Raw genomic sequence first — 26,441 nt, forward strand, 5'->3', positions numbered from 1 at the left:
GACTGAAATTAGATTTAGAAAATATGTATCTAACTGGAGTTATATCTGGTATATAGGAATTTCTTGTAATCAAGAGGTGCCTCTTTTTGTTTTTTCTAGTTGGAGCAGTTTGAAAGCACCATTGGTTTCAAGCTACCAAATCACAAAGCTGCAAAGAGATTGTGGAAAGTGTGCGTGGAACATCACACGTTTTTCAGGTAAAAAGCAGAGAACAGATCGAACACCTCTGTGTCAGAGTAAGAAAACTCTGGGGAAAGGACTTGAAGGAAATCCAGTGCTGTTACTAATGAGTATTGAAGGCTATTTATACAAATTAGTTATGGAAAGGAGTTACTCGATGGACAAAACCTCTATAGCTCTCCACACTTGTCTGAATGTATGACCCTGTAATGCTTGACTCGTCGTTGATTACTGATCATCGCTGCCTCTTCCGCAGATTGGTGGCTCCTGAAACTCCTGCTAAAAAGTTCCTGTCACTGGGCTCTAAGTTCCGCTACAGTGGGAGAACGCAGGCGCAGACACGCCGAGCCAGCTCCCAGATCTCTCGGCCTGCACCGCAGTTTCAACGCTCCTCCAGCAAACGGATCACCACCACTCGCAGTTTAGATAACGGTAATGTGATAGCTGTATATTACTCCGGCAGGTGAACATTGATGCCTAGTAATGCATCTCAGTAACAGTAACCAATGGGAATATCAGTTTGGAATGAGTGTTGGTGTGTCTCTGCTTTGAAGCTTTACAAAAGTGAATCTTCTGCTCCGAAACAAATATTACATTTATAGACTTTCTAAAATCTCTTTAATGTAGTAAAGTAGTAGAAATTGAGCTGCTCTGTAATTGTTACTGTAATAATTATAATCTCGTAAGCTGCAGCATGCCATGTTTTAATAACTGTTCTGCATGTGTGCGCTACAGATTAAATCATCTTGTCACAACATTGTCAAAGTGATCTTTGATACTGTTATGCTGTTTAGAATTTGTTCCTGATCTCACCAGCCGTCTTATATTATCCAAGGTATATTGCTTAGAGGAAAATACCAAAGCTTAATCCCGTGACAGTCCTCAAAGCTGTACACTTTGTACACTCACCAGTATAAAGTCTTTGGTGATCTTTGTCTTGTTTTTGCCAATTTTAGCAGTTTTCGCATACACTTTTTTTTTTCCTCCAGCACCAGCCATGGCCAACAATGACGACTTGATGAAGGACTCTAAACCAGCCTTTGCCATTGGGACCCTCATCACTACGGTAACGCCAGAGAAAAAGGCGGAGGAAGAAAACGCAGTCGAAGACGAAAGCACTCCTGCTACAGAGACATCCGAGCCTGCCCCACCCACTGCTGTTAACAAGGTAACCACACTTTCAGACGATTTCCTCCTCCCCTCATCTGACTGGGTAGGTGTGGTAATAGCCATTTTCAAACACCGTCACTGATTTGGAGGGTCGACCACAGAAAAACACTATGACGAGTGGGCATGTAAAGGAATTCCCATAAACTGATACCTATAGAAAACTACAAAAGAAAAGAAAAAACAACTTTAGCCTTAAGAAACTTGGCCGTGTTACATCGGTTTTGTAGGAAGTTGCAATAAATCACTTGCTGGAAGACAAATAAATCACTGCTTCAATAGTAATGCAATAGAGGCCTGACCTTTGGTGATTTCCCCAGTAGTGTTTGGTAGATGAGCATGTTTGTGTCCCCAACTTATTTATTTATTTATTTATTTATTTATTGTAAAATATACTTGTAGTAGAACATTACTGTTGTTTATGATCAGAAATATCGAAAGAAAGTTTTGAAATAAAATCTTTTATTTAAAAAAATGAAGGATTGAGGTTTTTAAGTAGCCAAATTCTATGAAAGAACATGTTATGGTTGATATTTTTCTAAAGAGTTGCTGGTGTATTACAAATTTGGGCATGTCTGATATCTGTGGTATTTGTACTGTACAATATTTGATCTTTCGACTAATTAGCTGTTTCTCTTTATACCCTTTCTTTCATCCTACACTCATGTTCATGCACGTTTGATTCACTTGTTCATACACTACCATTTGCACCGTTCCATGGACCCTTTGGCGTCATCCACTCTTCACGCCTCAATTGATCTCGCTCTCGTCAGTGTTCTCCTCTTGCCTCCGAACCCACCCTCCTTGCCTCCCCGCTCTCCTCCACTAAAGTGCGGAGGAGGAAACGCAGAAGGAGCAGTTCTGAGCACACAGCTTCAGCAAGCCCAGAAAAGGGCAAGCGGATTGCAGACCAGAACCGGCCCAAAAAGGGAACGCTTTTCTCCTTCTCCCTGCACCTCCCAGACCTGTCTTCTCTCCTGGACGAAGACGGCTACCTGAGCTTCCCTGACCTGTCCGAGATTAACTTCATGCCTAAGAGCTTCCAACACTTCCTGCCCATCAAGTCACCATCTCTTGTGCCCTGCTTCCTCTTCATCTTCTTCTTTCTGCTGTCTACCTCTTTCTCTGTACCCTACGCACTTACGCTCTCCTTCCCGCTGGCACTGTGCCTCTGCTATCTGGAGCCCAAGACTGCGTCACTCAACACCTCGTTTAGCAACAGCTTTCAGGACAGTTCAGATGACGAGGTGTGTGTGTATGTGTTTGGCCATTCAGGCTGGCATCATGTGGCATCATCTCTCTTCATATTGATCTTTGTATCACCTGTCATTTTCATATTTCCTATAACTTTACATGTACCTGCATGTCAAGTCAAGGCCACTGTGAAATATCAAGCTACATCTTCATTATCCAGGCCTGAAAATAGGCACATGTCCTTCAGATTTTTATTTATTTTTTAGATCTCTCTATATAAATTCAGCACAATCTATGGGCAGTCCATGACATCAAACGCCTCCAAGAAAACCAAGACAGTGTAAAGACCTAATTCTTGGAGCCTGAAGAAAAATAACCTGTACCTTGATTTATTTTGTTAAATTCTGGTTTCCCTGTGATCAGGCCATATAGCATTGTATGCTTATATACCCGGCACTAGGTACACCAATGGTTAACATCAGAACAAAGCAGCGAGTCAGTTGAAATCCAGAATCTCTGAAAATGTTGGCCCTTTCTGAAGTGGCCAGAAAACATCTCCAGAACATTTTTACTTACTCTAAACGTGTGAAATTACATGCACTTCTGAAACCTACCGGCTTTCCTGAACTGAAATACGTTTCTCTTTTACATGCATCTCAACCGCAAATAAAGTTCTTGCCATTTAAAATTTGGCTTCCTCCAACAAAATTGCACTTAAATATTCCATTCCAACTCCACTGCAGTGCTGAATTTATTTCAATGTAAAAGAATGTTATAGGCAGCGACAGGTTTTTCCATACCACCATACATACAGACATGAAAAATTACTGGTATAAACCATCTTGCAATCAAAAGTATCCATACCAACCAGCAAAATCTGGTGAATGTCCCTTTCCAAGAATATGCAATGCATGAATAGCTTATTTGTTTTATTTAGATAGGTCTTAGTACACCCTTTATTTTTTCTTTCTTTCTTTCTTTCTTTTTTTTTGTATTTTTTTTATTTATTTATTTAAATTTTTAATATGCAAGCTTATTTTGAATATTTTGTGAGTCTTTTCTCCATATACTACTCGGTATTCAGATTCGGTACTTCATACCATCCTGCTTCATACCATCATTCCATCTGTATCCTGTAGCATGATTCATGCTGAGAAATAGTCTAATCTAATCTTTTCCCCCACTGCTGCTTTCCAATGGAAACTGTCCTGTCTGTTGTCGTATTTGAGACAGACAGACAGCGATGCAAGCGACGAGACATCGACCGAGGTGTGTGTGTTGGGGGGGTGTCCTGTTGGGGATCTTTTGGTTGTGTTTATGACCCTCATATTAACTAGCAGCAAAATCAAAATGTTTCAGATTTTTGTCTATTGTTGTCTATAGGCTTGAGACTACAAGCTAATTAAAGAATAATGTTGTATATGTATTTCAGTTCAATTAAAAATCAGTTAAATCAATGAATGCTTATAGAGCCTTTTGGGGTTTGGGGAGGATGTCAGATAATCATTGTTCCTTTGCTTTTTTTCTTCTTGATGTTGACCTTGGCTTTTAGTCTGAGCCAGAGGATGAATCCGAACTGATGACCCAGGTACTCCATTGCAGTGTTCTCGGCAATCTTGTTCTCTTTAATTCCACTGTGATGTAACATGATCTCAAACTGATTTTGCCATGCTGTTACTTCAGGAACTCCCTCACAATATCATCTTGTTTTCAAAGTCATTTTTTTTGTTTCATCGAACCATCAATGATTATGGTCTTTGGTGAGTAAAGTTTGCGGGTAATGTCATGCAAACTTGCTTGACCAGCGTGTTGTTTTTGCATGAGTCTCACCAGTCTGTGCTAAAAGAGACAGTTCCTCTCTTACTGTAGTTGAAAATGCACCACTATATTAAAATTAAAAAAATATATATATATACCACAACACTGTTAAATTCACAAATTTGATTGGTTGATGGATGTCAATTAACTTTCTATAACAGCAGCTTTGACAGTCGTTTTATTTTTTATTAGTCTTTTCCTATAACACTCTCTTCCAAATGTATTTTATTCCTTTTAGTCTTCTTTTTCTCCTCGTAGAATAGTATCATAAGGCAGATAAAGGGAGACAACGTGTTTATCAAACACAGTAATCTCATGTTGGAGGTTGGTAAAGCAGTATGTGTGGAGTGTTTGTGTGGGTGGTTCAGTCTAGGAATGCATGGAAAGGAAGCTCATGAGAAAAGTTCAAGTGTGTTAGACTGCTAAACTAATTCTTGATCTGAATCCCTCATACTCAGCCAGCTTCCAGCTAACCTGCTCTCTAACAATGGTGTGGAAACTAATGTTTTCTACAAGAGAACCCGGTGTACATATTCGGTATCTCTAATTCTCTAGACGAATTTGCTTGCATGGTGCATAACATTTTGATCCATTTTGTTGACATGTTTTAACAAATGTCACTCACTGTGTGGCAGACATTGAGTAACTTAAACACCACGTTAGGATTGTGAGTGAAATGACAATCAATCTAAACGCTGAATGCTTTATGCTCATGCCGTCCCTGTCGTGATTGGTGTGTCAGGAATCTGAGACCTCAGAAGAGTTGCTCAAGAGTCAGAGGAACCTCAACGAGCTGAAGAGGTCGTTTTTGGAGATGTGCCCTGAGTCGTCAGGAAGCAGTGAATGGGACAAGAGGCTGACCTCTTCCCCTGCTCTCTGTCCAGGGTTGAATGACACGACCATGATCAAACTTCTTTTACCCTTGCAGGATGTAAGAGTATTGAAGTGGCTTGTATTGGCTTGTTTATGCGCTCTAGAGCTTTAAGTTGTAGAGCTTTGGTTTGCTGTGGAATATCAGGCATGCGATGTTTACATTAATGCAAGTGAATGTACAGAATTTGTTGACTCAGAAATAATTGATAGCTGTGGCTAAGTGTTTGTTTATTAATCCCCAGTGGTTGTTGATCTTTGAGCAGGTCTGTTTAATATTATTGTGATTTTTTTCAACTTTTTAGACAGTTTCATTTGTTTCAGGCCATTGTTGTGGGTTTCTTATTCCTTTTGTTTTCTATTTGCTCAAGTCATTTTTTCCCTTGTGGTCTGCATGACCCGCCTCACATCCCAAACATGCACACCCTCACCCACAGTCTTTATATACTTTGGGTTTTCACTATTGTAAACACAGCAACCCTCATTATATTTTTCTCTGTTTCTCTTTGTAGACTGCAGAAGATGCCAAATCTGAACCTCCTCAGAACATTTTGGAAGAAAAACCAGAGACCGCGGAGGCTGACTCTGCTGAGGTAGCACTAAAATCAACGGTTCTATTATTGTACTGTCCTAGCATGATCTGTAACAGTGCTTGTTTCAGTCGCCTTAAGTTTTTCGGAGGGTTGTGTTTTGATCTTTCATTTAATGACCATGTCTGGAAAGGGAGTGTTGTCCAGATATAGCGGTTGTGGGAAGCTAGTAAAATATTGCCAGTTCTTGCTTTCCCGCTATCCATTGGGTTCCACTGCTGAAACCACAGAATGTCTTTAACATGATGTCATAGATGCGTATGAAGTTGGGAGGGGGAGGGGTTCAAATACATTGTGGTCTGCCTAAACACATTTTTGAATTCAGGATAAACGTTCGCATAGAATGCTGTGCTGTATTTAAGACTTATTTATATACAAGTATTAATTTTAAACATATAAACTCTTATAAAGAATAGTGTTCCTTTACCATGCATATGCCGCTAATGTTATTATATCTATTTGTTATTGTAGAAGTATTTGGTTGTTGCCATCCATGAACTGGTTAGTGGTTCAAAATCATTCTTATAATGCTTCTGAACAAATCCCTTGGTGAAGATATTCCTCCCATTGCCTGTTTTGTGTATATACAATGGGTTGGAGCTTGTGGGAAAATTACCCCTCCAGGTTTTTGTACAGGAGATATGAGTCAGCAGTGGTGTAAGGGAGATGTGGAGAAATGCTCTCCTTGAAAACATGACACACAAAATCCATTATGATGAAAAGAAATAGACTCCGACAACAAAAGGCCAGATGTAACTGACACCCTGACAGTCCCAGACCGTTACAACATATGTGATAAAATTCGAATGGAAAGAGCTTCATGCACTTCTCTGAGAGCAGATCAAGCAGTGTGGTATGTGATAACGTCAGCAATGTGCTACACAATGAGCTCAAGATGGCACCAGCTACAGCTGTAACTTGCCAAGAGATAGCAGACCAAAGCGAAACTGTAATCGTATCAAGGCACACCTCGAGTGATGACAGTAAAGACGAGGCGCTCGAAATGACTGGCCATGCCAAGTATAAAATGGGGATTCCTTCCATATTTAATACTGAGAAGAACATTTGAGGATTTGTAAGCAGAAGCCCATGTGATGGAACATGAATGGAAGATGCACCATGTGAACTACTATTCAGTTGCCCTCCAAGTGGACATGGAAGTCATTCACTCACTAACTCACCTGAAACCATTTTTTTGTTTAAAAAAACAAACAACCTGAAAAACCAAAGCTATTAGCTATTCCTTGCTTAGTTTGATTTGATTCCATCCTTAAATGGAGTTTATTGTGCTCTAAAAACTGGATTGATGTAGATTGATGTTGCCATCTTCTCACACACAGGTCATTATCCTTATCCTTCATCTGATTTTTTTTTTTCATGTTAATTACATTGAATAATTCATAATAACTCTTCATTCTTGGTGTATTATATTCACTCACACAGCTTATTTATTAGAGAGACCCCATAAAAGTGAAAAATAATATTTAATTATGAGTAATTGTAACACTGCGTTTCATGTGAGGTGGAATTTTTTATTTATTTATTTTTTTTTTTTGGGAGTGTGGCTCTCTTCAAAGTAAGCAATCGATGGCCATTGGCACTTCCTGTTTTCATTTTGGGAGATTATATTTTGTCCTGACATGACGGGCGTTTATTCGGAAAAGATGTTTCTGGTTGTGAGATATGCGAGCATGGCCTCAGCTTGTCCATATCTCAGTAGTATGACAGTTCAGGGAGTTCTGTCGTGCCTACATTCCCACATTTATCTTCGTATATATATTGTTGTCGTCCTCTTAAAGTGACCCACTCGAGTCCCTGCTTAAAGACCAAATTATGTGACATTTTATATTGAAGATACAAGGGCGAGAGACAATAACTCCTAGTTAACTGAGAGTGCACTGAATATGACTTACTGTCTGGGTAAAACATCTTGCAGTACCCCTCCCTCACATGTCCTTACTTTTCTGTTCATCCATATATTTTCCATTCTGCACCTAATCTAAAAATATCCCAGAATATTCTTGCTAACCTGCAACAGTCTTTTCCAAGCAAGGCAATAAAACAGTGAAATATAATAACATTATCTGATTCAGGTGCTTTCTGTCTTTTGTCTCAAATACGCTATGTACTAAGTTTCTGTATTTTATTTTTCAGTACCTATGCATTAATATGCAAACCCATGCCAAGCACAGCTTTATCTGTAATACAATTCCATAGATGATGGTCTAAAGTGCCATTTGTCTCTTGCAGAGATCAGATGACCAACAAGACACTGCGGTAGTAGAGGAAGATGAAGCTGAAGCTATGGTGAATATTCTGACACGTAAAGCTTCAGATAATGTGGTAATTGAGGAAGCTGGTACTACTGAGGTTGGTCCTCCAGCTCCTTTGTGTTTGTCTGAGGAGCAGACCTCATTATCTGGAGGCATTCATTCAAAATCAGTCAGTGAGAGCACCGAAGACTTCTCAAATACTGAAAAGGAAATGTCTGTACTTGATACGATTGAGGATATGATTGAGGAATCTGAAGACCAGGGTGACGGTAAAGACACTGCAATAGTGTCCTCTACTGGTGAAACTCAGGTGCTCATGGTAGAAGCTTCGCTTAAGCAAGGTACTCTTGCATTGGACACTGTGCCAGTGCTTTCTTCTGGGATATATACAGAGAAGGAAGAACTTCCTGCTCAGACTAATATTGAGGAGAAATTATTTCCTGTTCACATGTCTTCTGAGGTGGTACAATTTCCTGCTCTGATCTATATTGCGGTAGAAGAATTTCCTGCTCAGACCCCTACTGAGGATCAAGAATTTTCCATTAAGACCCATAATGAGGAAGAAGAGACCCTTGCTCAGACCCCTGGTAAGAAGAAAGGCCCTCCTTCTCAGACCCATACTGACACAGAAGAATTTCTGGTTGTGACCCTAGCTGGTAAAGAAGAACTGCTTGCTCAAACTCATATTGAGAAAGAAGAGTTTTCTTCTCAGGTCCAAGTACAGAAGGATGGTTTTCCTGTTCAAACCCATCTAAAGGAGGCAAAACTGCCTGCTCAGATTTGTACTGGGGATGAAGAACTTCCTGCTCAGCCCCAATACGAGAAGATTGCATTTCCTATTCAGGCCCTTATCAAGGAAGAAGAGCCTCTTTCTCAGACCCCAGATAAGGAAGGACTTCCTGCTCAGACCCCTACTGAGACAGAAGAATTTCTGGTTTTGACCTCAGCTATAACGGAAGAACTTCCAGCTCAACTTTCTGCTCAAAGCCACACTGAGAAGGATGCATTTCCTTCTCAAATCTATCTAGATGAAGCAAAGCGTCCTGCTCAGACTCGTATTGAGGAGGAAGAATTTTCAGTTGAGAAGGAAGAGGTTCCTGTTGAGGAATTAATCCACACTAATGAGGATGAAAACAACGATGTAGAAAAAATAGAGTTGCAAGTGAAGGAAGCAGAAGGTGATTTGGTGGTAGATTCAGCTGTTGTTCAGCTCTCAGAAGAAGATAAGATTCCTAAGGAAGTGCATGGAGAAATGAATGAGCATGCTAAAGAAAGAGAGTTTGCATGTGAAGAAAGTCAGAACGCCAATCTGGAGTCTGTGTCCCCTGCAGTTGAAGAGGAATACATTTGTCCTGATGAAAAGGACGAGTCCGCAGGTTGTGAGAGCCGTACCCCTACCAAGAAATCTATGTCGTTCTGTGAAGATATTGAAAGCTTTTCTCATGAACCAAGGGAGAGTTTGAGGTTCACCATTTATGCTTCTGCTAGCTCACCCATCAGTAAGCAGGGACAAGCCAAACCTGATGAAAGCCAAATGACTGCAGCTCTGCAGCTAGTGTCACCCTGTGAAGAGGGTCACATGGCTCAGGAAGTGGAGGAGAAACACGCAGCAGGATATGAAAACTCCATACCTTCGGAGACATTACGCTGTGAAAAAGCAAAGTTTTATTCCGAATACGGACAGAAAGATGAGAACAACGTGGAAGAGGTTCTACAGGAAGTAACAAAGATGAAGTGGGAAGTGAACACAGTTAGTGCCACTGCTTTTGTAGAAGTAACTTGGATGGTTTAACCTCACAGTCTTCCCACATCTATCACAAACTCTGACTAATTCAGAAGGGACTTCTATCCACCTCTCCTTTTCTCTTATTTCTGAAGTGATATGTTTGATCAGTGTGTAAATCACTGCATGATCACTGGGGTGATGCCACGTACATGTGCATGAACTGAAAAAAGGATCTGCATCATTGTCACTGTGTTCAATAGAAATGCCAGTCACAGTACTATCCCAGTGCATGTATATTTCATGGTTTCATTTTTTGTCTGTGATTTTTGCTTTTTATATAATAATAAATATTAAATAATAATAATAATAATAACCACTCAATATGTGGAGAAAGCACTACCTGTACTCCCTGTGATGAAATACTTCAACCAAAAATGCTAATTATCTTTGACATTTGCAGCTACATTAGCCTTTTTGGGAGAAGTAGCCCTTTATTCAAATTGAGAAATCTATTTAAGTATCAGTCTAAGAAAGTGTAACCCAGGGGGTTTATTAAGGATGTGTTGCATTAGGTGCCAACATTGCTAACAATAAAATTGTAGTAGGCAGAGAGAAAACCCTATATATATATAAAATATATATATAGGGTTATATATATATAAAATATATATTAATATATATATATATAAATATATATAAAATATATATATATAAAATATATATAAAATATATATTTTATATAAAATATATATAAAATATATATTTTTTATATTATATATATATTGGGTTATATATATATATATATATATATATATATATATATATATATATATATATATATATATATATATATATATAACCCAATATATATATAATATAAAAAATATATATTTTATATGTGCACCAAGCAACAGTAAGAAAGCAGTGAGGCTGCTAATTAATTTTTTTTTAGGTTAAGTTTTTTACCGACCAAACCGACCAAACAGATAACAATCCCACCTTCTTGTTTTCTATTGGCTTAAAAATCCAAGGCTCATGAATTCACAGGTCATAATTCGCCTAGATAAAGTCATCATGGTCATCACATGTCCGCTATCAGAAACAGAAGCATTTTTCATGTCCTGCATCCTTCCCCCTTCAGTGCGTTGGCTTTTCCTCTATATAAATTTTATTTATGTTTGGTCTAACTGCTGCTTTATCTGAGAAAGCAGAAAAGCATAGTGTTTCTGTAGATCAGTTTTCCAACTAAAGTGTAGATGTCGGTACGACTGTTTCATGTTTAGTATTTTCCACTAGTCGTGTATTCCTCACTCTCTGATCTCTCCAACCTGTGCAGTTGTCGGTGGAGTCGGGGGAGACTGTGCAACCGATGACCAACGAGGTGCCTGTTGTTCATACCGAGACCAAAACCATTACGTACGAGTCTGCTGAGGTACGCATCTTCATGTTTACTTTACAGTGCTAACACTTACTAACTGTAGTTGCCCATCACTTCCTAGATTTTAACATACGTTACCTTGCTCAATTACTTCCTAAACAATTTTAGATGATTTGACTTTTTCTGTTTTGGGTACTAATGTGAAGGTGGATGCTAACGGTGACGCAGATCCTGGAGTTCTGATGAGTGCTCAGACCATCACGTCTGAGAACAACAGCACCACGACCACCACTCAAATAACAAAGGTCAGCGAGGTGACCTTAACCACTCAGTCAGTGCAGAACAAACAGAAACATTTAATAAAACTCTTCAGAGAAGAACATTCTTTTGCTTGTGCCACCTTCTTTATTTTGTGGAGCTGTTTTTTTTTTTTAATTCCCCCCAGATATTTCAACCACTTGACTGATCTCACTAGTCTTTTTGTATTTGTATTATTTTACATATAGTCTTAGAAGGCCAACAGAATTTCTGGTCTTTTAAAAGTTGGAAACAAACTGAGTAACACAAGCATGTGTGCAACATTTGAGCTGCTCTATTTTTTTTTTTATTTTTTTTTTTTAATACCAGTACAAGAAAGCACTAGTGTTTTTGATGCCATTTCCCAGTATATCCAGCATATATCACTACTTCATTTTTGCCTCATTACTTCCTGGTTGTTAGAATACATGAATACATTTTACCTAGCATACATATTATTGCCATTGTTTTTCTTTTGAGCACATTATTTTACATTTAGATTTGAATACATTCCATTTCAGCAAAGGACATCGTCTCTCTTTTACATCCATTTATATTAATATGCAGTTTGCATCTTTCTGCTGTGTTAGACTGTGAAGGGAGGCATCTCGGAGACACGAATTGAGAAGAGGATCGTCATCTCTGGGGATGCCAGCATCGATCATGACCAGGTACTGAAACAGGCCAACTCTTCTGTTCTAACCCAAACTCACACAGACACACACAATTGAGGTTTGTAGGTATTACTTGAATGCTGGGTCAGGTATTTGGCTGTGCTTCTAGTCTAAATAAATCTCAACAATATTTGTAAAAAATCTAATTGTTAATCACGTAATTTATTAAATGAATTTCATGTAAGTTACATCATTGTTTAAGCGTCAAATCTTTAAATCACTGTACAATGAAAGTATGTAATTTTACAGCAAAATGTTCCCCATTTTGCAGACATTAATTCACTGACTGATTCTTTCTTATCTAATTGTGATGATTCTCCTGTGTCCCTTGTGTGCCCCCTGCTGGTCTTATGTGGCATTTCTCTCAACAAGGCTCTGGCTCAAGCCATAAAAGAGATCAAAGAGCAGCACCCAGACATGTCGGTCACCAAAGTAGTTGTTCATAAAGAGACGGAGATCTTGACTAGTGAAGGTGACCAGTGACGCAGGTAAGGGAGGGAGCATAGGCAAGCCTCTATTAGAACCGTAGTGCTTTCCACTAGTGCTCTCCTACTGGACTCTGCACGCTCTCTTCTGACCTGTGCTAGTTTAGCTGTGTATGTGTAATGGTTTTGTTTTGTGTGCGCTTTAGTGGCTGTATCAACCGAATTGACTTGCTTTTGTTGCTAGTATATACTGCTTTCACTCTGCTGCTGCCATTGTGGGACACTCCACTTTTACAAAGTTTTTAGTCTAATCAGGTAGGTTTTTTGCTCAGCACTTTGGTGCTCTCCCTTAAAGAATTGAGGTCTGCTTCTGCATCTTGTTGATGCTTGTTTTGTTGTTCTGTATCAGAATGGGGTTTGTGTCTATGTGCTGTTTGTGTTCCTTCCCTGGCTTTAGAGTGAAATCCATGCATCTCTGTCATTCTGTGATTGAGACTTCTGTTTATGACTGATCTGAGAACAGAAGATCTTCCTCAGCTTTGTCCTCCTCTCCATATCTGGCATGCGCTGTACAGACAGCTTTGATGCCTCTCGGTGCATGTTGAAGTCATTTGCTGCTGGTCTGGTCCTGGCATTTATGTAAAGAGTTCTAGTATTGGTCTTGAAGCACTTACAGCCTTTGTCCTGGAGTGTGTCATGACAGAACCAGCATAAATGCGATTCCCCCATTCATTTCTGTTACATTTTCAGTTCATGCTACAATCATTAGCACCATAGTGTGTAGCTACAATACACTGCCGGATTGCAATACTCATATTTACACACGCTGACTTCTCTGTCTCTCTCTTCTATGTTTAGGAGTAAACACCAGTCTGACAGAGGACACTGCCATTTTCTCCACTCCATTGCCCCATGGACATTTGGCTTCTGTGACCTTTTGATCTCAGATCCAGACAGCTCAGTGGATGTGCTGGGACATTGGAGAAGCGATGATTCATATGAGACACACATACACACCCGCTCCAATCAGCCCTGCACTCCAACATTACCAGAAGCTCAGTTTTTTATTGGAACAATCATTTTACTGTTAACATCAATAATCTGCAGAAGCTATGGACATGTGAAAGCTCCAGAAAGCAGGAGAATCTTCTCAAAAACTTTTTTTTTTTTTTTTTTGACCTTGAAGTGTTTAATTTATGCACCTTCATTTTTATTTATAGCAGACACTTGATCACCATGCCAACGACAAAGCTATAAATCCATACACCAGTGTTCCAGGGAGATATCGAATTCGACACAGGTTTGCTGACATGGAGATTAAATTTCGTCCAAGTGTCTTAAATGTTTTCACTGAACTCTGACTGGCAGATCAGATTAGCAAAACTTGGATTAATCTGTACATGGAGAAAACCAGCCCACAGGCCAGGAGTTAATGGTATTGAGTTAAACTGTTTAAGTCTTGTATGTACATTACATAAGGTTATAATCCACAATAGCATTAATTCTCTGTATTGCAGTGTTTGTTCATAATTGGCCACTATTAAAAGGGCTGCTCTTGGAAACTTTACTTGGAAACTCTAAATCTGATCTTTTTACTTTTTATCTCATTGTTGCTCTGGGGAAGATACGGAATTGTACGTCCTCAAATTTTACACTGGCAAGTTCTAAAGGGGTTGGGGGGTTGACCCTTGACCTCTTGAGGCTTTTGTAAAACTTTGATCCCAACAGTTTGTGTATTTCATTTTCCCCTGGTGACCTGATATAGAACCTGAATTACCCAGAATCCTGTTGACCTTTTTCTTCTTTCTAAACACACAACGTAGATTATACGGATATACTGCACACACACAAAAAAAAACACACATTTGGATGTGATTTTATTTTGGTTTTATTTTGTAATTAAATATTACTGAAGTCAACCGTTTCCATTCCATTTATTTAGCCACTTTAGGATTTTTTTTATAAAAATCACTCAAATTCAAATGGACCGTTTTATAAAGTGGTGGTTCCCAAAAATATTGGGTGAAAATGTTTGGCATAGAAATGTTTGCTTATGGCCCTACATAGCCTGCATTTGCATATTGTTGCCTTTTAAGGTTCTTGTAATTTATGTAAGGATCTAAATACAACAGGGCATGCTGTGAAAATATTCAGGGACAGGGTGTTCTATTCCTCTTACACCAAAAGCAATTTGCCAACAGAAATAATGAAATCATTAAGAAACGCATCCTGCTTTTATCTGTTTGTACGTTACATATAATGTTGTGGAATGTTTGTGAAACTAGCTGGTTACTGTCTTGAAGATTTTGGGGAAACTTAATGACCATTACGCTGACACAAGCGCTGACAATGGAGACTATATCAAGAGTTATATGTTTGTTAAATACCATGTTTTATTCCGTTTTGTTTTTTTTTTATTACTCTTCGCTTATGTGGAGCATCCACCTTACGAGTCCCCATGTTGGCCGTTACTATAGTAACGATAATGCGTTAGAAGAAGCACGTTAATATAAACTTGTGATTTGAATTTTAGTCGGTCACTGTTATCTCTGCTGCTATTATAGAAAATACCGTCTGACCAATCAGATTAGAGAATTCAACCGCACTGTGCTGAGTCAATATTATTTGCCTGTTCAATATTACCCCAGTTATTTCAGTGTGCTTTTCAGCTACCTCATGTTTCTTTAACTTGAAATAAGTTCTTCTTTAGGGATGGTATCATGGGTGACATTAGCAAATCCAGCAAGATGCTTAATTAATCTTTCAACTTCCTGACTAAAAGAGACTTATTTTAATAGGTCACATGCTGTTTTTACTCTTCACCACAAGATGGCGTCTGGTAAATTCCTACTTACAAAAAACAATTCACACTTTCAATGCCTTTGGGCTTGTATAGGATGAGAGCCATCATGTACTGTATATGAAGTTCCTTACCATGAGATGTCCACAATGATTTAACCGATTGTCACCCATGCGTGAGGTTTTTAGCTCCATATTTTGTGTTACAGACCTTTTAAGGCATAGCCGTGAACAAGAAATCTGACTCACTGGCAGCGGTGTGTCTATGCAGTGGATCTCACGCTAAACTGATGCCTTATTAACTTGGAGCAGAGAGAGAGAGAAAGGCAGGGTTGGGTTTGGGGTCTGATCTGTAAGTAAAGAGTTCTGTGTGGAAAAGTGACGTCATGCTCCGAGTGCAATGGAGGGGTTTAGTTAAGTAGAGTTGGTGGTGTTGCATTCTACCACAGATCTGCTTTCTGAATTACACACACACACACACACACACACACACACACACACACACTGTGGCCACAAGTCTGTTTTTTACATTTCTGATCCAAAATACTCACAGTATGTTCACAGTAATGGGGGCATATTCTGGGTTTGAGTGTGTACTGTAGGGGCATGTATGGGCATTCAGGAACATAAGCACATTCTTGGCTCAAAGAGATGATAATGAAAAAGATGATGAAGATGATTGTGATAAGCTTAAAATCTGATCATGCAGCATCTGCACCAAGAAAGGACAATGCATTATTGCATGAAAGAGCTGCCTGTGTTTTGATCGCTGTGTGTTTGTGTGGGCGGGTCAGCCGGTTTACATTAGCAGGCAGTAGTTCTTACTGGGCCAGACCACAAGCCTCACCCCTCCTCCTCCTCCATCAGTAGAGAAACACTGTGTAGCCCTACACTCAGCATAACAATTCACTATTATTAGTACTGAGTGGGGATATACTGGATTTTCAAAAAGTGTCAAGAAATTCAGAATGAAGTTTTACTTTCAGATGAAGCTGTGCATTAATGCTTGTGTTGTTCCCCTGTAATGAACTCGTTAATGATGGTTTGAAGCCTCATTTAGTCTCAAGCTGTACATAGAGAGCTCCAGGGTTGTCACCAGGTACAATCTGACGCTTGTAATAAAATGGTATGCTTATAATAATTTTTAAATATTACGCTACTTGGTTGATTAAATCAGAATTTGTGTATGAAGACGGAATTGCATTAGGAAGCAAGAAATTCCAGCAGTGCCTCCAACTTCGGAATAAATAAACTCCACCCATTTTTTTTTCCTCAACCAAAGGATGGTTGGAAAAGCGAACTGTATGTGAGAAGACATAACCAAAAATTAATCATGTTTGCTGCTAACAAGCTGCTTCTGTAGCGCATGACCCGCCTCCAGGAGTGAGACATGTTCTAGAGAGTATTTAGTAGGACAAATACAAGATATCTACAGGTGCTAGGGACGGGTACTATTTTTATTTTATGGTGAAACACTATTCTTTTATAGGTTATAACCTTATCGACATGATTACATCAATTGCCTATAAATCCAGCACAGCGTGCGTGCTCTTATCAACATGAAGAAAGCTGCCTCTGGCAATGTTATCTTATAAAGCATGTCTAGGCTACAATACAAATATTGTACAGTTTAAAGAATTCTGGTATTTAACAGGGCTTACTCTTCAAAATTTTACACATGCAGCGCTGATATCTAAATCTGTAACTTTCTTTACAGTTACCCGATGTTGGCTCACTAACCTGTCCAGTATACTCTACTTCATTTGGTCACATTTCTTAGTGACCACACCAGACAATAATGCATAATCTAGAAGATAATTTGTGAACTGATGCTAATTACAAAAGAAATGAGAGAAATCCTTCTATGAAATTGAAATAATGTAAAAATCCACCAATCAGCCAGAATATTAAAACCACTGGCAGGTGAAGTGAATAACGTTGATTATCTTGTTTCAATGCCACCTGTCAATGTGTGGGATATATTAGGAAGTGAACAATCAGTTCTCCAAATTGATATGTTGAAAGCAGGAAAAATGGGCAAGCGTAAGGATCTGAGCGACTTTGAAATGGGCCAAATTGTGATGGCTAGACGACTGGGTCAGAACATCTCCAAAGCGGCAGGTCATGTGGGGTGTTCCCGGTATGCAGTGGTTAGTACCAACCAAAAGTGCTCCAAGGAAGGACAACAGGGTCATGGGCACCAAGGATGATTGATGCGTGTGGGGAGCCCATCTGGTCTGATACTACAGAGGAGCTACAGTAGCACAGATTTCTGAAAGAGTTCATGCTGGCTATGATAAAAAAGGTGTGAGAACACTGCGTATGGGGCTGCATAGCTGCAGAGTGGTCCGAGTGCCCATGCTGACCCCTGTCCACTGCCGAAAGCACCTAAAATGGGCATGTGAGCGTCCGAACCACACCATGGAGCAATGGAAGAAAGTGTCCTGGTCTTATGAATCATATTATCTTTTACATCATGTAGACGGCCGGGTTTGTGTGCATCGCTTACTTGGGGAAGATATGGCACCAGGATGAGCTATGGGAAGAAGGCAGTGCGATGCTCTGGTCAATATTCTGCTGGGAAAGCTCGGATCCTGGAATTCATGTGGAGGTTACTTTGACCTGTACCACCTACTTAAACATTGTTGCAGATCAAGCACACCTCTTCATGGCAACGGTATTCCCTAATTGCGATGGCCCCTTTCTGCAAAAATTGTCCAGAAATGGTTTGAGGAACATGACACATAGTTCAAGGTGTTGGTTTGGCTTCCAAATTCCTTAGATTTCACTCGAGATCTATGGGATGTGCTGGACAAACAAGTCTGATCTGTGGAGGCCCCTCCTCATAACGAACAGGACATAAAGGATCTGCTTCTAACGTCTTGGTGTGAGATACCACCAAGAGGTCTTGAAGAGTTCTTGTGGAGTCCATGCCTCAGTCAAAGCTGTTAGTAGCAGGTGCTTTTAATGTTATGTCTGATTGTTGTATACAACATTTGCTTCATCATTCAAGGCTGGTATGATGACATGTTTACAGTAAACAAAAGTGAGCATGCACGGCTTATGTGTAAATGCTAAAATTGTGTTGGTTTTTATATCTGAAAATGAAAGCGGGGAGCAGAATCAGCCTTTTGGACCCAAGTATAGGAAAAGTGTAACACAAAAAAAAATGCTCTTTTAATATAGTCCTGTATTTTAACCATGCATTGATAGATAATATTTTCTTCTATTTTAAGTGTTTTTTGCGTGAACAGAACTTGTTTTCTCAGCATGTAGAACCGTGTTGAAATGATTGTCCGTGGTAGTCATGCACATGTTACAGATGTGGTGGATCAAGATTAGTTTGGCAATGCTAGAGTATTCCTTTAAACCTCTGTGCTCTTACACCACACCAGCATGCACACAGATGTGTTATCAGATCATCACTCCTGACCCTGAGAGCCTTAAGGGAATCCAAGTGAAACACCTAATAAGTTGGAACTCTCTCTCTCTCTCTCTCTCTCTCTCTCTCTCTCTCTCTCTCTCTCTCTCTCTCTCTCTCTCTCTGTGTGTCTTTTCCTCCCTCACTCTTGCACTCCACACAGCTGTTTCATGTCATTCATAACCATCTTATTATCTTGAATTATCTTTACCATCAAACACAAGCTCAGCTCTAATAAGCTACAACAGCAACAAAGCACTTGTAAATAGCTCACTGATGCACATGTGGTTCATGTGTCTATGGTGTGCAATTATTTTATCCTATTATTCTTCTGTCCCAAGAGAAATGAGCCCTGTGAAGATCTTTTTTTTTTTGTTTTCCTTTTTTTTTTTTTTTAATAATCTTGAATGCAATGACTATAAATGGTCAAAAAAGCTATAAGCTGCATGGAGACGCATTATAGAGTTAAGCAGGTCTGAGACTAGCTTTGTTCTCAAGAGGTCACAAAGCCACATGTGTCTTAAGCAACACACACACACACACACACACACACACACACACACACACACACACACACACACACACACACACACACACACACACACACACACACACACACACACACAGTTATCTCAGTGTGAGACTGTGTATGTGTGTGATCTATGGTGCATAGCTCTGTCTAATTAAATTCCTCAGCTTCTTATTCCCTATCTTTAAATCACTCTGAGAATGTGTGTGTGAGGGAGAGAGAGAGAGACCGAGATCCTGTGACGATTCATTATTCACTCATTCATCTTCAGTATGCACTTCATCCAGGTCAGGGTGGTGGTCCAGATCCGAAGCCTATCCCGGGATCACTGGGTGTAAGATGGGAATACAGTCTGGACTGGAGCGCCAGTCCCATCTTAGTGCGATGACTCATTAGCATTATCATAACTATCGCATTCAGTGCTCCATTTGTTTCATGTTATAGAGTAACAATGGCCTTAAATTATTTCTTTCTGTGATTATCATGTTCTTTATGCTTGTTGTAAGTCCTGCATGCCGCAGTGTCCCTGTCACGGTTCACAGACTCTTCACTATGCAGCACTAACTGAAACAAGGCCTTCTTGGTATGAGTTTGAGGACTTAAATGCCCTCTGAAGACAAACTTGATTTAATGCTTTTGAACATGCTGACTGACTCTAATGTCATTTGAAGCACTTCTGGGAAGAGTTCCTCTCATCTCCAACCCTCATTCTACACTAATCAGCTCCAGATATGACCCGGAATCAGCGCACTGATCCTCCGCCACTCTTTAGATCTCCTCTCCTATTTCTTCATGGTCTTTAACTGCTTCTCTTCATCCATAGGGTCCAATTTCTTCTCTGATCTTCTCCCATCCTTGTACATACTATTCAGATGGAATAAGTTATCCAAACATATGTCTGTCAAGGACAGACATTAATCGAGTAACATCAATGATTATGACTGATTTGCGTGAGATTAAAGAGCTCTATATAAATAATGGAGATGATCGTCTACATGATGTATGCATTGTTGCACCAAAAAGTATAACATTGTTCACTTGACTTCATACTATAGAATTGGATTTATACTATACTATTTCTATACTATCTTGTATTTTATTTGTTTGAGCCCTGACTTGCTTTCAGCTTGGTTTGGGTAGGAGATGATACACTACCATCAGTGTTTCCGTAAAGTTACTCCATAAAGGTATTATTACAGTTTCACTGATTTCTGTAGTAACAGTTACAGAAAACAGCTTTAGTCTATTATGACTTCTGCACAAAGAACGATACTGACAAGATACTGACCTAACAGTGGATCAGGTTTAATCCAGAACATTTTGAGAAGCTGAACAAGAACTACAGCTCCACAGGTTTGTGATTTTTACCACACTGCAGAGACAGGGACTGTAAAATAGCAAGTTATGTAAACTGACAGTTTTTGCTTCTCAACCCCTTGGCTGGAATCAAGTGTAGTGTCTGGTGCATATCAGTTTAATATCTGATAAGCTCATATTAATGAAGCAGTAAGACATAAGGTGTGCGCCGAGCTTGCGTGTTCTCCTCATGCTTCGGGGGTTTCCTCTGGGTACTCTGGTGTCCTCCCCCATACAAAGACACGCATTGTAGGTTGATTGGCATTTCCAAATTGTCCGTAGTGTGTCTGTGTGTGATTGTGCCCTGCGATGGCTTGGCACCCCATCCAGGGTGTCCCTCGCCTTGTATCCCGTGCCGCTGGGATAAGTTCCAGGTTCCCTGCAACCCAGTAAGGATAAGCGGTACAGAAAATGAATAGATGGATGAGCTGTGTGTTGGTTTTATTGGTTTAAAACCTGGTGCATTGATACAGAATGTAGTTATTGTGATGCGGTCACAGCTGTGTGTTTATTGAGAACTTTACAACGGCTTTGAACGTGGATTTTAGAACCTAATCAATCCATTTTATATCCAGACTGTTAGATGAGCTCACTGCATCCACTCCACAGACCTGATCTGATATGTTCAGTGATTTCTGTTTTTGGATCAGTAATATTTCTAACTGTCATTGAGTTCAAATTACATATTAATTGTCATTTTTTGCTTTGCTGCGGGAATTCATTTTCTGCTCATACTTTTTCATCGATCATGCTGTTGCACGATTGAAATCCTCCCTTGGCAGGAACTAAAAAAAGTTCCTGGAACTGCAGCTCAGTAAATAAAATCGCTGACCGTTTCTCTGTTGGAAAAGCAACTCAAGTTGTTGGAAAAAGTTCCAGTGTCAGCTTCCAACTAGATGCTGATTAGGTGGAAATGAACCTAATTAGAACATTACATGTGCAGCAGACATTTCAAGTGTTTAAGATATGATTCTACACGCCAGATCTCAGCTCATGTTGGCCTGCACACCCCATAAAGAGATCTCGAAAGTCCACTGAGCTGAAGTCAAGATCAACAAAAGGCTCTCGGCAAAAGAGAAGTAGCTGCCAAAGAGTCATTCAAAATGGTAATTAAATATTAAATCAGTGTCAGAGTTATTGTTAAAAATAATAGGAGCTCGCATGAGGATTACTTGCTTTATTAAGCAGCAGATAACACTTAACACAACATAATTAGCATCCATTCCTTCGTTGTCTTTCTTTTCTGTCGTATTTTTTCGTCTGGTTCATATGAATCACTTACCCCTACTGAGAGTAAATAAATGATTAAAGGGATGTGTTCTGTCTCTGTTGTTACCCCGCTGCCATTTTTGTTTTGTTGGAATGAAGAAGTAATGGCGTGACCTCTTTGACCTGCATGAAATCACAACATCCCACCTCGCTCCTTTGCTCTTTATCCTGAAACCATCTGTATCAACACACATTGTTTGAAGAAATCTTACAGGCCGAGCTTCTTCAAGCATTAAATCATTTCAATCATATTGTTATAGGTCTAGTATAGGACATATACTCTGTCTGGTAGACCTGTATAAATAACACCAATGGCAAAGAGATTTTATTTTATTTTTATCTTAATGTATTTGGGTTGGGTATATATTGAATTTTCCCTTTTGTCATTTCAGATTTTCTCAATTATGTCTGTGTAAGAAGATTTTAAATGCCTCTCTGTCCTCTTAGTTCCATACATAATTAAATAAACCACATTTCATCGTGTGTGTGTGTGCGTGCACGCCAGCGTGCCTGCCATATATTAACATCAGTCAAGGGCTCCAGACAGCCTGCTGTTCTTGAGCCGAGTTTGATCGAGACAATGAAAACGAGATGACCGAGTAAATAATTACAGATATTACACAGTCTTTGGTGGATAATGTGATGAAAGCTTTAAACCAGCCTTTAAACCTCGAATTCTGGAATAAGACAACATAGCAGTTAAGTACAAAGCAGTTCACTTGTTGTAACGCAGATTCCAGGAAGATAAATATATTTTTCTATTTAAACTGTCATGCATGCTTTGTACAGTTAGAAATGTATATAGAAGTGTATTAGAAATGTGTTGTTAAATAAATGTACAATGGGTATCAATCAGTATAATAGAACCTTTGTATGCAGCTTTGTCATATCCGTGTTCATAGGTTATGAGACTCCAATTATCCAAAGAATCCATCCATCCATTTTCTATACCGCTTATGGTTTTCAGGGTCATGGGGAACCTGGAGCCTATCCCAGGAAGCATCGGGCACAAGGCGGGGTATCAATCCATCGCAGGGCACAATCACATTCACACACTTTGGACATGCCAATCAGCCTACCATGCATGTCTGTGGACTGGGGGGGGAAATCAGAGTACCTGGAGGAAACCCCCACAGCACAGGGAGAACATGCAAACTCTGCACACACAGGGCCACAGTGGGAATCGAACCCCCGACCCTGGAGGTGTGAGGCAAACGTGCTAACCATTAAGCCAATAATCCATTGTTTTTCAACTGAATCTTTATCTACCACATCTGTCACCTATACTCACCAACCACTTTTACATCTGCTCATTCATCCAAAATTGGACAGTTCAAGATTGGAAAAAGACCAGGTGACCCAGTTTCTTTGCCTACTGTACCTTTGGATTCCTGTTCTTGGCTGACCAGAGTGAGATGAGTGGGCTTTTTTGCTGTTGTAACCCTTCTGCCTCAATGTGTGATGTGTTTTGATGTGCCCTGAGATGCTTTACTGCTCACCACGGTTGTACAGGTGTTATCTGAGTTACCATAGCCTACGTCTGTCAATACACCTCTTACCTCTTTCATCAACAATGCCTGTGTGTTTTTCGGTTTTCACACCATTCTGTGTAAACTCTAGAGACTGGTGTCCACAAGATCAGGAGTCTCAAACCAGAACTACTTGAACCAGCCCATCTGGCACCAACACCCATGCCATGGTGAAGGCCACTGAGATCAAACCTTTTCCCCATCGTGAGGTTTGACGTGAACAGTAACTCAAGCTCTTGACCTGCATCTGCATTATTTTGTGCATTGCACCGCTGCCACATGATTGGTTGATTGGATAATCGCGTGAATGAGTAGTTGTCCTGGTGTTCGTAATAAAGCAGTCGGTGGTGTATGTGCCATTACAAAAAAAAAAAACACAAGGAAATAAACCATGTTGCCTTGAAACTCATTTATAATGAAAATCTCAGGGAAGTTGTTGACTTAAACATAAAGGTTTTGAAATGAAACAGACATGACAGAAAGTTGTAGTTTGTAGCAAGTAATTATGGTAATTATGCTTAGCCTTACACAGTGGAGTACTTCTTTAAGTCCAGAATCTGACACAGCAGCTAATATATTATCACATGCTATTTTGATCATCTTTCTACAGTCAAAAAATTAAAGTTGTCGAGTCTATAACAGACACTGAGTAAAAAGATAGGTGATTTAATTTGTTGTATTTACTTCACAAACAGCCTGTAGATTATGTGTATTTCACGGAAATTGGTATATGAGTGTGTGTGTGTGAGAGAGAGCAAGTGTCAGAGTATGTTCTAGGACATTAGGAGAGAGAGAGAGAGAGAGAGAGAGAGAGAGTGTGTGTGTGTGTGTGTGTGTGTGTGTGTGTGTGTGTGTGTGTGTGTGTGTGTGTGTGTGTGTGTGTGTGTGTGTGTGTGTGATGGAGAGAAGTGAAATATGGGCCAGCAATAAATCACAGTTTGCTGTGCTGACAGACAGGCAGGAAACACTTCACATCAAACGCACAGGGTCACATACCTGAGCATGTTGTGTGTGGATGGGCGTGTACTTTCAGTGTGTGCGCCTACAAAGACTGTGTGCTCGATAAAAGCACTGTGGGAGACCCAACGAAAGATTATATGCCATACCATGAGCACTGAGCACACAACACAGTTCTCAGCTCTTGGGCCAAAGCTAATATTTCCCCTTCACTGTTTTCGCTCATCTATCACCGACCTTTGGCACGCTTTCTTCAGTCTCTAATACATCAAACAATGAATATGTGCTAAACCTTGGACAAAACCTGCTTAACTTTGCCACATCGCTAAGCCAAGCATACCATGTAAAAGGATTTCGATTCTTGAAAAGGCTTGAGAGTGTGTAACACCTGTGTGTAGCAAAAGTTATATATCTGATTGGGTGTGTGTCCTGGCAAAACACCTTTTTAAAGAAACACTTCTGTTTTTCTTCTCAGGAATGTGGCAGTTCTTTTTTCTGGCATTCATAGATGTGTATTAATCAGTCTTACTCTTTCCCCATCTATCAAGCTCATTCATGAATATCACAGTAGAGTCCTGCAAGTAACAGCTTCTCCCTTTTCTTGCGTGACTAGATTTAATCTTCTTAGTGTGAATCTAGAATCTAGGCCTTAATGTAAAAATGGGTGACAGTAGTGAATCATTTTTCCTTGTTTCATTGCCTACCAAATGTAACCTAACTTACTTAAATCAACAGTAACCTAGCTAGCTAGCAGAGCTAGCAAATGAATGCAGAAAGAAGGGGCTAGCCAGCATGACTGCTAGTTTTAGTCACACATGCAAATAAAGATTTTATTTAACATTAGCTAGCTTGCTAGTGAATATCGAGACTTACTCAGACCTGCTGAAGAAGCTTTTTTAACATTAGCCAAGTTATATAGTTAGCTGACTAAAGTTAGTACAGTGCTGTCTTTAGGTAGCTGGCTAGCATACAATAGCTACTTTTGGTAACTGCTAAACAGGTAAGCGCTATGTCAAGTCAAAAACGTAAATAAAGTCTAGGGGTTATATAATCAAGTTTGAGCTGGCTTGTAACTTAATGTAACTTAAATGTTAATCCATGTCAGTGTGATCATGTGTAACTTGGCAAAAACAGTAAATTCTCAGTTTGAGTCTAGACGTGAAGCCCTACTAATGTAAAAATGGATGACTTTTTTTTCCCTGTGCAGTCACATTTTGCAGTCAAATGTCACAGTGACCCAAATTTAGAAACATCAACATGAGCTCAGAGCTGAAAGAGTAGGTCCTCACTGATTCTCATTACTGTCCTGTATTGTACATCTCGTAATACGATCACAAAGGACAGAATCGTGCTTTTTCAGTCTTGCAGTATCTATCTACAATTTAATGCAATTTATTATAGTGAGAAGTGATTTGTTGTCCTGAATAACTCCTTTAGACAGGGTTTCCACCTTCTCATTTTCATATTAATACCATGCAATGTGGACAGCATATCTAAAATAACATATATGAATGTCCTGATTTAAAAAAAAAAAAAAAAAAAAAAAGCAAAAACATACAAATAAAAGGATCAGTAGATTTGTTTAGTCTCATATTTCCTCATATTGTAAACATCCTCCAACTGTTTTCTGCAGTGTCTCAGACTGTAGCCAATCAGGAGTGAGCATGTGATGTTTAATAAGGAACAACCCTTTCTGTTTTGAGTTAATACTGATGTGTTTCTGATTTGCTGGGGTTTTTTTGTTTGTTTTACTGTTGTGATTTCAGATATGCTGTGTTTCTGATTTACTGTTGCATTGTCTGATTTACTGTTGTGTTTTCAGATTTGTTGTGTTTCTGATTTACTGTTGTGTTTTCAGATTTGTTGTTGTGTTTTCAGATTTGTTGCTGTGTTTCTGATTTACTGTTGTGTTTTCAGATTTGTTGCTGTGTTTCTGATTTACTGTTGTGTTTTCAGATTTGTTGTTGTGTTTTCAGATTTGTTGTTGTG

General features: G+C 39.5%; 1 protein-coding gene across 17 annotated transcripts in view; it reads left to right on the forward strand.

Annotated features, from left to right (window-relative positions):
• Window positions 1-14,511, forward strand: part of epb41l3b (erythrocyte membrane protein band 4.1-like 3b) — a 41,427-nt gene extending 26,916 nt beyond the window's left edge. For 12 of the 17 annotated variants that reach the window (XM_053673516.1, XM_053673521.1, XM_053673519.1 and 9 more), the window contains 12 exons: window positions 100-197; window positions 437-612; window positions 1,170-1,348; window positions 4,618-4,683; window positions 5,102-5,290; window positions 5,742-5,822; window positions 8,070-8,126; window positions 11,155-11,250; window positions 11,403-11,501; window positions 12,084-12,164; window positions 12,540-12,655; window positions 13,451-14,511. In XM_053673516.1, the coding sequence (XP_053529491.1) occupies window positions 100-197; window positions 437-612; window positions 1,170-1,348; window positions 4,618-4,683; window positions 5,102-5,290; window positions 5,742-5,822; window positions 8,070-8,126; window positions 11,155-11,250; window positions 11,403-11,501; window positions 12,084-12,164; window positions 12,540-12,650 (1,233 nt within the window). In that variant the 3' untranslated portion in view covers window positions 12,651-12,655; window positions 13,451-14,511. The remainder of the gene's footprint in view (window positions 1-99; window positions 198-436; window positions 613-1,169; window positions 1,349-4,617; window positions 4,684-5,101; window positions 5,291-5,741; window positions 5,823-8,069; window positions 8,127-11,154; window positions 11,251-11,402; window positions 11,502-12,083; window positions 12,165-12,539; window positions 12,656-13,450) is intronic. The other 5 variants (XM_053673525.1, XM_053673524.1, XM_053673526.1 and 2 more) reach the window with 5 other exon arrangements.
• The last annotated feature ends 11,930 nt before the right edge of the window (window positions 14,512-26,441 follow it).

The sequence above is a fragment of the Ictalurus punctatus genome, chromosome 20 (genome assembly GCF_001660625.3).
Source record: "Ictalurus punctatus breed USDA103 chromosome 20, Coco_2.0, whole genome shotgun sequence".
In the NCBI taxonomy this organism is placed as follows: domain Eukaryota; kingdom Metazoa; phylum Chordata; class Actinopteri; order Siluriformes; family Ictaluridae; genus Ictalurus; species Ictalurus punctatus.